Source organism: Sycon ciliatum, chromosome 5, assembly GCF_964019385.1.
Source record: "Sycon ciliatum chromosome 5, ocSycCili1.1, whole genome shotgun sequence".
Classification (NCBI taxonomy): domain Eukaryota; kingdom Metazoa; phylum Porifera; class Calcarea; order Leucosolenida; family Sycettidae; genus Sycon; species Sycon ciliatum.
Window position 1 is genome coordinate 12308846 of NC_088647.1, and position 16265 is coordinate 12325110.

At 46.1% G+C, this 16265-nt stretch overlaps 1 protein-coding gene and 1 long non-coding RNA gene across 2 annotated transcripts in view; one reads left to right on the forward strand and one right to left on the reverse strand.

The window, feature by feature from the left end:
- Positions 1 to 16265, forward strand: part of LOC135817628 (dynein heavy chain domain-containing protein 1-like) — a 96262-nt gene that overhangs the window by 53688 nt on the left and 26309 nt on the right. The window contains exons 41-47 of the mRNA XM_065330851.1: positions 213 to 489; positions 5844 to 6009; positions 9074 to 9182; positions 9546 to 9787; positions 13646 to 13838; positions 14376 to 14474; positions 15580 to 16056. Coding sequence (XP_065186923.1) covers positions 213 to 489; positions 5844 to 6009; positions 9074 to 9182; positions 9546 to 9787; positions 13646 to 13838; positions 14376 to 14474; positions 15580 to 16056 — 1563 coding nt within the window. The remainder of the gene's footprint in view (positions 1 to 212; positions 490 to 5843; positions 6010 to 9073; positions 9183 to 9545; positions 9788 to 13645; positions 13839 to 14375; positions 14475 to 15579; positions 16057 to 16265) is intronic.
- LOC135816613 (uncharacterized) lies at positions 7520 to 8449 on the reverse strand. Its single transcript, XR_010553412.1, has 2 exons — positions 8298 to 8449; positions 7520 to 7901 (listed from the first exon to the last, which is right to left on the reverse strand). It is a non-coding gene; the product is annotated as an uncharacterized LOC135816613 (long non-coding RNA).

Consider the following 16265-nt stretch of genomic DNA (forward strand, 5'->3'; position numbering starts at 1 on the left):
TCACCAGGGATATAGGAGAAGATAAACAATGGCTAATATAAGACAGTACAGGGACGGAATGCACATTACTAGCATGCAACAAATCACAAGCTAGCACTAGGACATTTCGGTGCAAGCGAGTACTGTGACTATGGTTCTACTATGTTGAGAGTTAATAGCCAGGCAAGTGTGTAAACCATTGCTATATCTATGTCACTGTGTACTGTTTGTAGATATTTGGCAGCACCCTTGATGATACACCAAGTCAACTTGGCCATCTCAAGTCACTACTCCTGACCTATGCCAATTCAAAGGAGCATCGCAAGCAACGTAGAAAGCCTGGCTCGGATCGTCAGAAGACTGCAACAGACCAGACAGTAGCTGGCACTGGAAAACACTGGATAGTGCTGGATGGGCCTGTTGACAGTCAACTGGTCGACTCACTTGCCACTGCTGTTGATATGTGGAAATCCTTCTCTGGAGCGACTCCTAGGAATGTACCAGTGAATGGTGAGATGATAACTTGATCTTGTGTGCCTGGCCTGTATATAGCGAAGTGTCTACTGTGACCGCATGTGGTGGTGTCTGTGTTGTAGGGTATCTGCCCCGGATGGTATCTATCCAGTGTGGTGTATGCTGTGCGTGAGGTCTCTGTACATACACTACCGAATGCACACTTTACTGAGTCTTCAGTGTGCATGTTCGGCCTGTGTGCCATTTATCTAACTTGTGTCATGGAAGTAATTGTTGCACAAGAAGCATGCAAACCTGCAAGTGCACTGGCTGGTCAAACACTCATATTCGAGTATTAAAAGCAATGGTAGCAGAAAAGATCTGAATGAAATCAAGACTTGCACCAGATAGCTGTACAATTCATATACATAAATCTAGCAGAGTCATTTGAATTAACGCCAATGCGCACCGGGTTGACACCACGGAAAGTGCATCTCAATACAATGCCCAAGATGTAGCGAGACGTTAATTATAATATCAAACTGATTTAGATTGGGAGAGCATAATTATGTCGGCTACAAGAACACTGTTATCATACTGTTGACTGTTGGTTGTGGACAGACCAAACTACGTGGCGACCACCATGAGGTCTAAAGGAAAGAATAATGAAAGGTGGCTGTGTGCCACAGCTAAACCAAAGTGTGCGCGCAGGCAGTAATGTGTACGCGCAGCAATACAACAAATAGAATACACCAAAAGGGGCGAAGAAGCTACAACTACATTTCTGCACTTGAAGTGTGCAAAGTAGCGTGCATGGAAGTCAATGCTGAAAGTAACGTAAACTGGCTTCCATGGAAATAGATTGCGCATGCAAGAGACACCATAAACAAGCTCATAGTACACACTGAATAGATATGGAAAGCTCGCATGTGGGGTTTATCTATATTTAGACTTAGAGCAAAACAAGCATACGTACAAGCGTGCATAGATGCGATATGGAACCTAGACATAACGGGCACAGATCCATATAGGGCGCAGATCCATACATGACGTGGATCCATAAACGGCACAGATCCTACTTTGAAGTATAAGGGAGTTAGAGAGACATAAACGACTCAATATAATACAACAATAGTATTATACAAGAAAGATTCGCGAATGGTGGTGCCATTCGCGACACTCCGGGGCCAGGATGGCATTGACGAACCGCTGTCGTACGAGGGGGGCGCTTAGCTGGTGTTTCAAGGTTACTAGGGGGAACAGCAGGTGTTGAGTCTTGATGAATAGCAAGAGCAGGAGTTGAAGCGGTTGGCTGACATTCGGCGTCACACTCAAGTGGATACAGAAGTTGCAGAGGTCGGTGCAGCTCAGTTCCATCTGCTGTCGACACTATGGCAGAGCGCACCAATTCATGAGGACCAACGTGCAGCTTCTTGATACTTGCCGATTTACAAGTTGCCCTGGGGGTATTGTCACCAATTAGTGTTACTGAATCGATTCTGGGCTCGGCTTTGGAAGAGCGACTCCGGTGATGCTGTCGTCGGGTGCGTTCACGGCGCAAGCTTGACAAATAGTCAGGCTGCATCTCATCGGAATTCACAGCTTTTCAGTAAGCTTCGTTCATCCCTGAGTGTGCCAATATGAACTGTGGTACATTATCGCAAAGGAAAGGGGCTGGGGCACCTCCTGGAGGCTGACTCCAGAGTTGTTTAGCTCGGTTAATTTCTGACGCAGTGACAGGACCAGATGGTGACTCAGCGGCTTTGAGTAAACTGGACAGGAAACATAGGCAGAGTGCAAACACAAGCACTAAGGTACTAAATGATGGAAACCTAGTGTAATCAATGCCAAATGGTGGGTTAATATGTGCATCAGATTTCTTTTTCTTTAGTGACAAGTTAGCTAGGCGATGAACCACTGAATCCTTTGAACCCTGATTTGGAACTTCCTGAGCTACATGTACATACGAAGGACCCTCCCCAGACGGCAAAGCTGTTACCGGGCAGGTGTCCTTGAGCCATTCTGGAGAGACGAGAGATGAGTCTTGAAGGAATGATGCTGTGACACCACGCGATGGAAGACCTGCTGGGTTGTTTTGGACGTAGCCCACAGTGAGGTCGGGAACTGATTTGATAGCATCGACACGGTTAACGGACACGGATTGACAGAACTGGTCCACGACTTGACTATCACTACTTGAAGTTGTGGCTGTGCCGATCTCTTCAAAATTCCAAAAACGACTGATGTCAATGTCGGGCTGTGCGTCACATGAGAGAACCAAAGGACTACTCGGCTGAGTGATCTGGCAAGAGACTGGACCTGTGCGGATGAATCCGACAGTAGACTGAATAAGGATCATCCCGTCACCCAAGCGGAGATGCTGATCACTAACTATGTCATAATAATGATCAAGACCAATCAGAATATCGATAGGTAAGTGTGATGCGTCAGATAGAGGCTCTGCTAGTGTAAGGCTCTTCAAGGTGGGAAGGTGTTTGGAATCCACTGGCCACTGACGTACAGGAGCGGTGATCTGTGGGTGGGTGTTGGCAACCATTGTGAAAGGTGACCCATCAGTTGTGGAAAAGGTGACGCGGACAACATCGCTGACAACCGATTTGCGTTTCTTACTACCGAAACTACCGATCAGTAGCTTCTCCTGTCCAAGTACGGTAAACTTGGCTTTCTCTTGAAAAGACTGTGACACGAAGGATTTGTTTGAACCCGTGTCAAGGAGTAATCGGGCTTGCAGTGGTTGCTGTTCCGTACCATCGCATGTGTTCATGTTGATCAGTGTGACAAGTGCTGTTTGCATGATTGTGTTGGAGGTAGGTGTACATACTGTTGTACATGCTGAAATTTCATCTTGCTGCTGGTCTTGTGCTGCGACCGATGTATTGGTGTGTAGTGTGTTAGTGGGTGAGGCAGCTACCCTAGAAGATTGTGGTGAGCTGACGTCACCGGCGGCTAAACCAAACTTGTCCGGGCAGAGACTACGATGGTGTTGATAACTCCGACAATGATAGCAATAGCGAGTGCTTTTGCAAGAACTAGTACTATGGCCAGCGCTAAGACAGAGAAAGCAGTGGCTTTTGGCTTGTTTTTTCCGCGATTCGATGTCAGGGTACTCTTGGCACTCATCAGAAAAATGCGATTTTTTGCAGAACACACATTTTTTGGCAATGGATGTAGTTGCCAAGACGTGGGCTGACGAAGTGATCGGGTCACTGACTCGGCTACTGGAGGTGAAGGGACCTGAGTCGGAGGGTTGTTGAGATGATTGTCGGTCTGCAGCTTCATGGGCTACAACATACTCTCGAAGGTGAGTGCATAAGCTGGTCACGGTCCAATCCGATGAGCCCTTCTTTAACTCTAGCTGGGCCAATGTGTGACGTGGTAATTTGTTGGTGATAATGGATATAAATATCGCCTGAGTGATGTTCTCACCAAGGGCTTCCAAACTGCGCATGTGGATATCCAGCTGATCGATCAAGGTACGAAGTGATGTCGTCTGGTTACTGGCTGGCTGCAGATCTCGCAGTGCAGTGTAATGTGCATTGATGCATGTTTGCTTTTTACCGAAACGATCAGATAACAGTGTTTCGGCCACCTTGTAATTGGCACTGGACAAAGGCAAGCCTGCAATTGTATCGAGTGCAGGACCTTCTAAAAGACTCTTTAGGTAAGAGAATTTCTCGACGTCAGACAGGTTACGGGAAGCAATCGACGCCTTGAACATGTCGCTGAATTCAAACCACTTAAGTATATCTCCAGAGAATTTTGGGATGTGCAACTTTGGCAGGTTTGTTGTATGCTGTTGAGGTGTGCTGCTGCCTGGCATGTTCTGTGTTAGAACTGTCGACTGGCTTTGCTGTATGTATTGCTGCTGTTGATTTGCCATGGCTGTTTGGGCAGCAATGAACGACTGTGTTTGCTGTTGTGTGGTTTGGCTAATTTGGATTAGCTGCTTGATTCGCTGTTCAATTGCATCAGATTGAGTGGCAGAACTGCCATCAGCTCTAGGTTCAGACTTGACAGAAGTGGATGGAGTACTCTGTGAGGACAGGTGAAGAGATCGTCTGAGTGTTTGAGCAGTTCTGCTCCATAGGATTGAGCTGTCTGAATATGACGAGATCTCACTCATTCTGTCCTCCTCAGAGTCCTCCAGATCCAATGATTCTAATGCGCTAGCAACATCTTCACAAGCATCATCATATGCACATAAATCTAGTTGCACAACTTCTAACAAATTACTTAGCTTTTGTTGATATTCGGAAACAGCGCGCGCTGAGTCACTATGGTCACTGTCACTGGTCGTCGTTTCGATTTCACTAGCGAGCACCTCAGCGTCTCCGAGACTCTTCTCGATGTCGGTTTTCAACTTGCGTAGTTTACTCCGACGTAAATAGAGGGTACCAGAAAACTTAGGTCCTGGCATGATCCCAGGTTTCGGCACCAGTTTGTAGCGAGACGTTAATTATAATATCAAACTGATTTAGATTGGGAGAGCATAATTATGTCGGCTACAAGAACACTGTTATCATACTGTTGACTGTTGGTAGTGGACAGACCAAACTACGTGGCGACCACCATGAGGTCTAAAGGAAAGAATAATGAAAGGTGGCTGTGTGCCACAGCTAAACCAAAGTGTGCGCGCAGGCAGTAATGTGTACGCGCAGCAATACAACAAATAGAATACACCAAAAGGGGCGAAGAAGCTACAACTACATTTCTGCACTTGAAGTGTGCAAAGTAGCGTGCATGGAAGTCAATGCTGAAAGTAACGTAAACTGGCTTCCATGGAAATAGATTGCGCATGCAAGAGACACCATAAACAAGCTCATAGTACACACTGAATAGATATGGAAAGCTCGCATGTGGGGTTTATCTATATTTAGACTTAGAGCAAAACAAGCATACGTACAAGCGTGCATAGATGCGATATGGAACCTAGACATAACGGGCACAGATCCATATAGGGCGCAGATCCATACATGACGTGGATCCATAAACGGCACAGATCCTACTTTGAAGTATAAGGGAGTTAGAGAGACATAAACGACTCAATATAATACAACAATAGTATTATACAAGAAAGATTCGCGAATGGTGGTGCCATTCGCGACACAAGATAGGTACCTATTCACGCCATACAAACTCCAAGTTCATTGTATCTTGTGTCTGCTTCCAATAGCGCAGCGTGCTTTCTCTACTGTTGCCACATGTAAGCTGGCTGTCAGAGTATCGTATCTCACAGTAGTAATGCAAAGTGCGTTTTGTACCATGGCTGTTCATTATTTTGTGATACATGATGAGCGCAAGCATTGTGGTTCTGCAACACTGTAGGAATGGACGATGGCTAGCAAATTCCGTGTTTTCTCTGCTGTGTGCTTTGCATTGAATTATTTCAGACGATGTTCGCTTTCTAATGGAGTGTGACAGTGTTGAAGTCCTTTCACCGGCCATGATAAGCCAATGTGCCATTCTGAACGTACCGGATGTTATACTGCTCTGGCCAGCAGTGTTGGAGACCTGGCTGATTCAGATTGCTTCAGAGTTCTCCCTACCAGTGGAGAGGTACATAATTATACTACACCGTTATGTTACTACACCGTTATGTTCTGTAGCTTCAAGTGCACATGTAGTTCAGACTGCCCGCTCCGTGAGTGAAGCGCGAGTAAATCAAACAATTCATGTGATTGCCTTCACTTTGCTCATTGTGTGTGTCTGATTTGGCTTTTAAAACGGCAATACTTGAAAACCAGCGTTATTCCATGAGGATTTGAGGTTTGGAATCACTGCTGTGAACTAGTAATAAAAGTTTGCGCAGCCAACACCGGATAATAGCGTTTTTTAAAGGGGAACTCCGGTCCAAAATCACCCCCATTTTTTATTGCGGAATCCATTAGAGTATGTCGTAAGTGGTAGAATGGCGAAAACCGGAAGCTTCTACGACAAGGATAACATACCTAAATTACCAATTGCAATTTTCCATATTTGGCACGAGGGGGCCCCCTCCCGCCCCCTCCCACCCTGTGACGTAAAACGTTCTCAGCCCGGTCCACTCAGATGAAATTTTCAAATAATTGAAGCAAGAATGAAAAGTCCTTGGCCATTGTTGAAGTGCTTGTTGTTCTGTGCCATGCCCGATTTATTGTCACGACTCGCTGCTGCGTCTCTGGATGCAACAATGTCACGAAGAAAGAGGCGCCTGCGGGCTGTCGTAGCATGGCTTTCCTCTGGCTGACGCGAACCTGACGACAGCTTGGCTATGGAGAGTATGTTGGAAGGATTTTTCTCCGACGAAAAATAATCGTGTCTGCACTGAGCATTTCACTGAGGTGTGCTATGAAAGAGATTTCCAACAAGAGTTTGCACAAAGCATTGGTGGCTATAAGCAGAAGCAGCAGCGACGCTTGAAGCCAGGGTCTCTGCCATCCTGAAACTTGGCGGTGCATGTCATACTAATAGTTAGTAGCTCCTCTACCTCTGCTGCCAGCAAAAGCAGACCATCTTCGATTTACTTCCAGGAACGTGAGCACGATGAGGTAAGTGAACGGCATGATTTTGTGCCGTCCAGAACGTAGCTCTAAACGACTACAGTCCAACTCAAAGTCCTCTACTCAAAATCCTAGTCAGTGAAGTCGAGAATTGATGTAATGTACATGGAACGTTATCATGTGTGTTATTTCGGTTCTCTTTATCTGTAAGTTTCCATTGCGTTACTTTCCGGTTGCAGCTACACTGCCACAAATACAAGGTACAGTATGATTTGTAGTCTGGAAATTTTCCATGCTGTCATACTGAAGTGGGCACCAAAACGTGTCCACTTTTCGTACAATGGCATGAGAGCACGGGTACAGTCGGCATGTCTGTCCCACAATGCCAATATAGGGAGAGCGCACGCCAAAACCAAGGAGGGTGTGCTCAGGTACAGGCTGGAATACACCAAGAGCACAAAGTGGCCAAGAAGCTGCACGACAATGTCCTGCAACTTCTTGAAGGACCTGTTGAACGATGTGCATACAACCATTCTCGGCATTCGCAACGGCACCGGCACAACCCCATGCTCCCGAACACAGTACAGTCTTGTGCCATTGTATCTGTCAACTTTACCAGATTGTTCATGCAGCTGCATTGGTGCAAAGCATGCGCCCACCCGAAAACACAAATATTGCCCGAGTCAAGAATAGTTATAAATCGTGTCTGTCAACTGTTTTCTGCATGCACATGTACCAATGATTATGTGAACGTCAACCAGGCCAAGAAGCATTATCATCATCATCATCATCATCATCATCATCATGTCCAACTGCTTCCTCAAAGCCCCAGTGCGCATCTGCATTGGCTTCTGGTACAGCTGCTTTATCTTCGATACCACGCAAGACGGTATCACACGCCGCTACTTGCGTCCAACGTATCCATGGGTGAACCATGTGTATTGTCTATACGCCACATGTCTCCAAATCCTGCACAAAACAGTTGGAGAGATATAGATACACATACCACGAGTGTCTTCATGATTGTGTAAAAGTAAATAGTTTCAGTGTAAATAGTTTCGGATTCGAATTAATATTTCTATGGGCTGCTATACTAAAGACACTTTGGCCTTTTTTCAAATTTACATCACTTTTACACACAGTTGAAACACTTACAGTGCTAGGAATAGTATGAATGAAAGACATCGTTGTACCAGTATAATTATATTGGCATGGGTGCAATAGAACTTCATGATTGTGTGATGGAAGTTGGTGAATTTGAATACTGTACACAAAATCATTGCACAACACTTCCCATCTACTTTGTACCGGTACATGAAACATGGAAAGAAAGGAAATAATGAAACCGATTCAGTGAATCCTCACCTGTTTGACCACGGTCCACACCTTGCCCGAAATTCTTCGAAGGAAAGCAATGCAACCTCGAGCACTGATTTTTGCAGGCAAACAACAGCAAACTCTGAGTGCTGCGTGACGCACTGCAGCCCTTCCTGCTCGCCGCGTTTCATGAAAGCTGCAGGAACCTCCCAGCAACAAGTCGACTCGACCTCGCTCCACATCATGCTGCATTGTCCGCAACGGCATCAAGCAGTGCTTCTCACGCGAGCACTTGCAACCAAAGCGTTCTCTTCACGTTCATCTGTTTTGTACTCTCAGAAATATTACTTGTAGACAGTTTCGCAGACGCTGATGCGCGCTTCGGCTCGAACCTAAAAGGCCTCGGTGTTGTTGAATCCGAAGTGGCGTCCACCTCCACACCTCCCGTGGTCTCCTCTTCCTCCAACATGATGATCGAATGAATACTAGTACAAGGGGTATTGATTGAAGAAAAAACAGTGAATACCTTTTTCAAAATTTCTGCAGGTCTACCATTTGAATAAAAAAAATTTGGAGGTCACTGAGAACGTTTTACGTCACAGGGTGGGCGGGGGCCCCCTCGTGCCAAATATGGAAAATTGCAATTGGTAATTTAGGTATGTTATCCTTGTCGTAGAAGCTTCCGGTTTTCGCCATTCTACCACTTACGACATACTCTAATGGATTCCGCAATAAAAAATGGGGGTGATTTTGGACCGGAGTTCCCCTTTAAATGTTTGTTGTTACTGCTGCTGTTGTTGTTGTAATTGGTTTGTGTTCTGTAGCACTGACTACATCTCAACTCGGTTGAAGACACTCATTCCCAAATCACTCGGCATAGTTCATCGGCTAGGGGCTGCTACTCCCGCATACTTGCACAGCACGGTGTCTAAGGTTGGTACTGCTTTGCTTCGGATGATTACAGTGTTGTGGTGTGCCGTTGACTCACTTTGTATTCCCCGTGCTAGTCTGGCTGATGACTACAACTATGGTGCTGCCCTAGACCTGAGCAGTCAATCCTGGCATGACTACATGCATTCTTGACTGTTTGTGGACATGCGTGGTGACTTGTTACACCATTAGTTTGAAGATCGCATGTTCACATCACATTGTTGTGAACAGGCTGCATCAAAAATACAATTCAGATATCTGTACTAACCAAAGCATGTCGATTTTCAGCGTGTTAACTTCATCTGGTGCTGTATGTGCACATCTTGCTGCTGCTGCTGCTGCTGCTGCTGCTGTGCCCTGTCGCAGGATCGTCTGGATTGTCTGCTTGTCACACAAGTTCTGGCTGTGTTTCATGCTGTGATGCGACATCACCTGTGTGAAGATGATCAGCATACCTCTCACACCGACAAGACTAGCAATGGCTCTGACAATCATCACAGTGCAGACAGCAGTGAGGAGTTGGACAGTACAGCGAGCATCCAGGAAAGACTGCTGCACATGGCTGTGTATTCATTGATTTGGGGACTTGCTGGAAGTGTGGCTGATAAGTAAGTTATTCTATCTGTAGGACTCAGTGACCAGGCAAGGCCCCATGACCAATCACGGTCCCCGTGACCAGTCAACCAGCCACAACCCCCCCCCCCCCCCTCATGACCATTCACAAATTGTGTTACCAGTCACAACACCCCATGACCAGTCACAAATCACCATACATGTACATGTGTAGAGCACACAGTTCGTGACTGCTCACCGAGCGCTATTTTTGGAATACATAGTTTTGTGTGTATTCCTCTATTTGAATTCGCAATACACGCAGACTGCAAGCCCACTTACATGAAAGAAAGTCCAAGAAATCATACTGAATGGGGAAAGGAAGAAGAGGGGAATTTCCCATGCTGTAGTCAAGTTGACACAGACTGACAAAAGCTATCATACATGTAGTAGGGTTGCAGTCAATGTTAGAAAGTTGGAATGAACTTGAAACAGGCCTGCAAGGAATGAATGTTATCAGGAGGATTGCTTCGGAATATATTGGGACAGGAATCGAAATTAGAGCTTTGTTAACCCTTTAACCGTCATATAAATTTCACCCATTGAAACGCCGAACGAAATTTCAACTTTGCCAGGTCATAACTTTAGTTGTACTCACTCGATTTTTATAATCTTGGGCTCGTTGGAAAGCTCTGGACGAGACCAGCACGATGATACCAAATTCTTCGCCTCAGCAGTCACACAACCAGCGCTGGAACGCAGCGACGTCGTCTCAACGCCAGGCATGCAAATGACAAGTTCAAAACTCCGCCATGGCCGTCTCCTTCATCGTAGAGTGTTCAATTTTTTTTTGAGAGATCGAGCATTTCGTGAGGAATACGTTGGTCGCAAGCAACAGTCACAGAGCGCGTGAAGAAACGGGGAAATCCCGTGACGACGTCAGCCGCGCGCCCAGCGCAGCGGAAGTGACAAGCGTGCAGTACTCAGGCCAGTCAGGGCTTGATAACTCTGCTCCACTACATCGTAGCTCAACGCGGATTTCTGCAACAGAAAGCCTGGAAAATTCGCAACCGAATCGATAGTAAATTTTCTATTGTGGGTAAAAAATCATTCCAGTGCGAGTATTTCAAATGATGGGTCGAATTCGACCCACAAATGTATGGTCTGACGGTTAAAGGGTTAAAGGGGAACTGTCACCAAAAATTTTCTTTGTCTTATCTTGTAGTTCTTTGGCTCCTGATCACGATGGTGTTATTCGTTTTTCTCTGCAATGACTGGAAGTGGGTGAAAAATTGAAAGGAAGGTGCCCAAAATTGTCCCAAAGTACCGAGTGACGTCACGCCGGACTTGACCTCCACGTGTACATTCATCGTCAAAAACGAAGTCCAGCCCGTGTGCTGGTCAATCGAGCCAACTGTTCGATGTACGGTGCACGCTTGCACTTCTGAACTCGGACACTCGATGTGTACTGTGTACGTTGTACACAATGAGAACGCCAAAAAGGGACAAAATAAACAAAGGTCGACAGCAGTTTGTCGCACTGGTACTTCCTCCACGAAGCTCCAGCTCTTTGTTTTATTTGTGACTACGAAGGAGTGGAAGGATTTTTGTTTGCTGTTAGTGTGACACACATACCTCGTGCTAGAAAATGATGTTGTATCGAAGCCGAAGGTGGTGGTGTTGCCCACCCGGCTCTGAAATGAAAGACGTCGGAGTTTGTCATCTGCATCTCCAGCAACATCGCCAGATGAATCGCCTTCACGTACCTACATTGCGTTCCTTTGGGGCTCGGGTTGGTGGTGTTATCGCCGGCCGGAGGAGTACTGTTTTCTGCATACGCACTCATCATCGTGTTGTTCCTCAAGCTCACACGAAAAGTTCAAAACAACGACGTACTTCCGTGCTCACAAAATAAAACTTAGATCCTCGCGGAAGAAGTCAAAAAGGTGAAAGCTCAGCTGCTTTTTATTTTGATTTGGCTGTGTAGCTGCACGTGGGTTTCTGCCTCTTTGGCATTCTCCTTCGGTACGACGTACCCATCTGTGTTACAGTTCAAAAGGCACACGTGCACCGTACATTGGAACAGCCAGCTCGGTCGACCAGCACACGGGCTGGACTTCGTTTTTGACGACGAATGTACGCGTGGAGGTCAAGTCCGGCGTGACGTCACTCGGTACTTCGGGACAATTTTGGGCACCTTCTTTTCAACTTTTCACCCACTTCCAGCCATCGTGGAGAAAAATGGATAATACCATCGTGATCAGGAGCCAAAGAACTACAAGATAAGACAAAGAAATTTTTTCGTGACAGTTCCCCTTTAAAGGGGAAGTTAAGGCAAAAATCAAATTTCACCAGTTGTAGTCTTCGGGGTGCTGAGTCGAATGGTTGTGGTCCGAGGAAGCTGAGACGCTCCCTTCCTACTTGAATCCCAATCGAACTCGCGCACTTCCACCGAAACTGGGTGACTGCGCCCTACGAGATGGGGATTTGTATGCAAAATGTCACTAAAAGCGCCATTTCGTTCTTATAAAAGCATGGATGACCGCGATTGGCCCATATGTTGTAGTCTTTTGGACGCTGAGTCGACTGGTTTTGGTCCGAAAAGGCTGCGATACAGCGTTCCTCCCCCATTCCCAATCGAACATGGTTGAACAAGCGGTCACGTGCTCCTGCGTACACCAATCACCTGGTCACCGTGCCTGCAGGGTACAACTTACTAGCCTGTTTGACCTTTTTTGGGTGCAGTCCTGTCACTCGAGTTGAACTCGAGTTGAACCTTGGTGTGAAAGTTGTCGCCTGCTGGCGCGGTGACCAGGTGATTTGGGCACCCAGAAGCACGTGACCGCTTGTTCAACCATGTTTGATTGGGAATAAAGGAGGAACGCTGCATCGCAGCCTTTTCGGACCAAAACCAGTCGACTCAGCGTCCAAAAGACTACAACATATGGGCCAATCGCGGTCATCCGTGCTTTTATAAGAACGAAATGGCGCTTTTAGTGACATTTTGCATACAAATCCCCATCTCGTAGGGCGCAGTCACCCAGTTTCGGTGGAAGTGCACGAAGTTCGATTGGGATTCAAGTAGGAAGGGAGCGTCTCAGCTTTCTCGGACCAAGACCATTCGACTCAGCACCCCGAAGACTACAACTGGTGAAATTTTGATTTTTGCCTTAACTTCCCCTTTAAGTATGGAAGCCACAGACATCGCCATGCAATAGGGCTTGAAAGTGATGACGTCAAAACGGCCAGGGAGTAGTAAGTTGACATCAGATTTCTATTTTTGGATCCACTAAGGTGTGACTTTGCTATTGCCTAAGTATGTGGGTGCATAGCAACCCACTCATGTCGCATGCAGGTGTGACTTTTATTTCGCCACCAGTTGTAACCCCGCCCCCAGTAGCCAAATCAGTCAGTTTCACTGGCTACATCACCATGCTGTGGGTAAGACCGCTTGAAATGTGCTTGGATCCATACAGAAACTGGATCCAAGTGGATCCAGTTTTTGAATTTTTGAAATTGTTGCTATGCTGTGACGTAGCACTTTCAAGCCCTATATGATTTTTTATACTGAAGGTTAGGGTAAAAAGTGGCTTTTACTGCTGCGTGATGCGTCCTACAAGATTTTAAAAAGGTTAAGGTGTACGCGTTTTGTTTCCAGAATCGATTTTTTGTTCCAATCATCAGTGGAAAACAAAGAACTGAAACCGTTACTTGAATGAAACAAAGGCATGAAAGTTTATGATTTCCACAGAGTTTGATTCCCGGCCAGAGAGGACGTTACTTTTTAAACCATTTTCTCTCCAATGATGGAGAAATAGACATCAGAAGTCCAGTGCTGCTTATTGGCTGAGTATAGCTCTCTATATGCTACGGTTTATTTGAATGACCTGAACGTTTGACACTTTTCGCTGCAGGCAACAACAGTCTTTTGACGCGATGATGGAAGCAGCAATTCGGCACGGTTCACCACTTTCAATCAACATTCCATCGTCTGGCAGTTTGATGAACTGTCATTTGAATAAGACCGGCAATCGATTCCTGCTGTTAGCTGGGAGCGGCATAGATGTAGTCAGCTCTGCACCGGCCACCTACACAGCGTTGCCTGAGGTAGGTGTGTGTGTGCGTGCGTGCGCGTGTGTGTGCGGGGGGGGGGGGGGGGGGGGTGGATGTGGGGGTGCGTGTGCGTGTGTGAACTTGTCTTACAGTACCGGGAATTTGTACCAACTTTCAAGTACCATGTAGAAATAATGGTGTCACCGATGAGTCATTCATTTGACATGTTGTCACCGATGAGTCATTCATTTGACCTCACGCTCAGCTCTTCCCTACTTTTACTACTTTATTATAATTTTTGAACCTCTGCTTTGGTCAGTTTTGTTCATAGATTCAATCTATATTGTCATGTATATGTAATTTTACGTTATAGTCCACCACCACAGAACTGAAGATTTCTTCCATCGCGACTGGATATTAGCAATGTTTCCTAACAACAGTTGGATTGTTCTGGCTGGCACTTCAGCTAACTATGGATATGATACCCACGCGTGTTTGTATCCAAATGACTTCTGTATGTTCATCCGGCATACGTTTGTCCGCCTATTGGTCCATCCGTCCCTTTGTCTGTGCACATGTACTTGTATTTAGGTGTTACGCTACAGTGTTCTGATAAATTACCTTGTGTCAGACAATCAATCAGTTTTGCTGACAGGTCACAGAGGTGTTGGAAAGACCAGCTTGATGAAGGTACAGTCTTACATGCACCTCACACCGAGTATAGTGATATGGTTTGTGATTAGGGGATAGTGTCACAGTGTGCGGTTGGGGATAGTGTCACAGTATGTTGGGGATGGTGCCACCCTGTTGTGGACACTGCAGCTAACATCTTATGGCAAGCATACAGCCGGGAGACATTAGCTAATCAAAGTTTTGTGCACCCATGTGTTACAGCTCAGTTGTCATCATCCCTACATGAGACATAGCCAGCAATCGCATGTCATCACGTACATTGAAAATCAACATAATTTTGCGAATCGACCTTTTTTTCAGGATCACTTTTCAACGAGGACGAAGCAAAGTCGGCCGAACGAAGCCTAGAGGAAGAAAATCACCCTCTCCACTTCACCATCACGATACTGACATAGATACGAGATGAAACAACTAAAAAATCCACAAGAAAACTGTACGGCCATCAGACTTTGGTCAGACTTTGGTCTGAGAATTTCTATCACGATCAAAAATGTACGAGGAGCACTCAAAAATAAGCCACAGACGTACCTTTATCGCTCTCTACTCCTTTTTCAAGGCACACAAATCGACTCTCCACTTTCAAACCAGGAACCAGACATACCAGTGGTCCTTTTCAGCTGCTCCACGAGCGCAGGAAATGTTCACCAAGGGGCGCAGAGCAGCATCCATTCCAGAAAAAGAGCTAAAATTCGAGTGAGACTGCATGCCTGAGTACATGAGTACATGTATGAGTACATGCAGAAAATAGTCAATTTCCGCATTTCTGCTCCAAACAGCAACTAGATTCGACTAGAAACAAAGATAACACCAAAGGATCAAACAACAACCATTTTCTGCAGTTTTTTTGCAGATGGCTTCCTTGTGCTTGGCCCAGCACGCCAAAAATCACACCTCGGAGGAGTACAAAAATTACAACTCTCAGATGTCCTCGATTGCTGGCCATGAAGTGCATTGATCAGGGAGGGAGAAGGGAATAGAGAGAAGTGGGGTAGGATGGGAAGAGGGAGGGGGGGGGGGTAAACACTCGTTTAGTATAAGTGATGATAGGGGAAAGGGACCAGTTCTGTGTGTGTGTGTGTTTGTTATGTTCTTGCCCTTGCAGTATGCTGTGTCCAACCAGCATGCACACTTCCGACATCCTATGTCAGCAAATGTAAGCCGTACAGACTTGCAGCAGGTTCTTGAAGAGCGACATGGACACATGGCTAGTCCACTATCTAGTAAATTGGCTACTCTGTCTTCACGAAGATACGTGGTGTTCTTAGACGATATCCACCTCTCTCAAGCAGCTCATCCGCAATATAGCTGCAATGAATTGCTGCGCCAGGTCCTGTCCACTGGCCACGTATATGAACCAGATCGCTATATCCCGTCACAACTAAGCGGCCTAGTTCTTGTGGCGAGTTTGAACTCCCTCTTCTTGCCGAAAACCAGTCCAAGATTTCTCCGCCAATGGTTCACTGTCAATGTAGCCAGCCTGCCTGATACTGGTGTGAGGTGTACCGTGAGTCCGTGGATCATGTCCTGGCTAGAAGAGTTCCCTGCATACTCTGTTGGCAATCTGGCTGCTGTATCTGAGGTGAGATATTGATTGTGTTCTGTGTTCTGTATATATCCAGATAGCCATTGGTCTGCAGTCATAGTGGCAGAGAGAAACAGTGCTGCTAACCTTGATCCTTGGCAGGCTCTACTAATTTACTCCCTGGTTAAGATTCATCCGTGTCTACTAATTTACTCCCTGGTTAAGATTCATTCGTGCTAGCAGTGCTTTCCATCTACTGACACGGG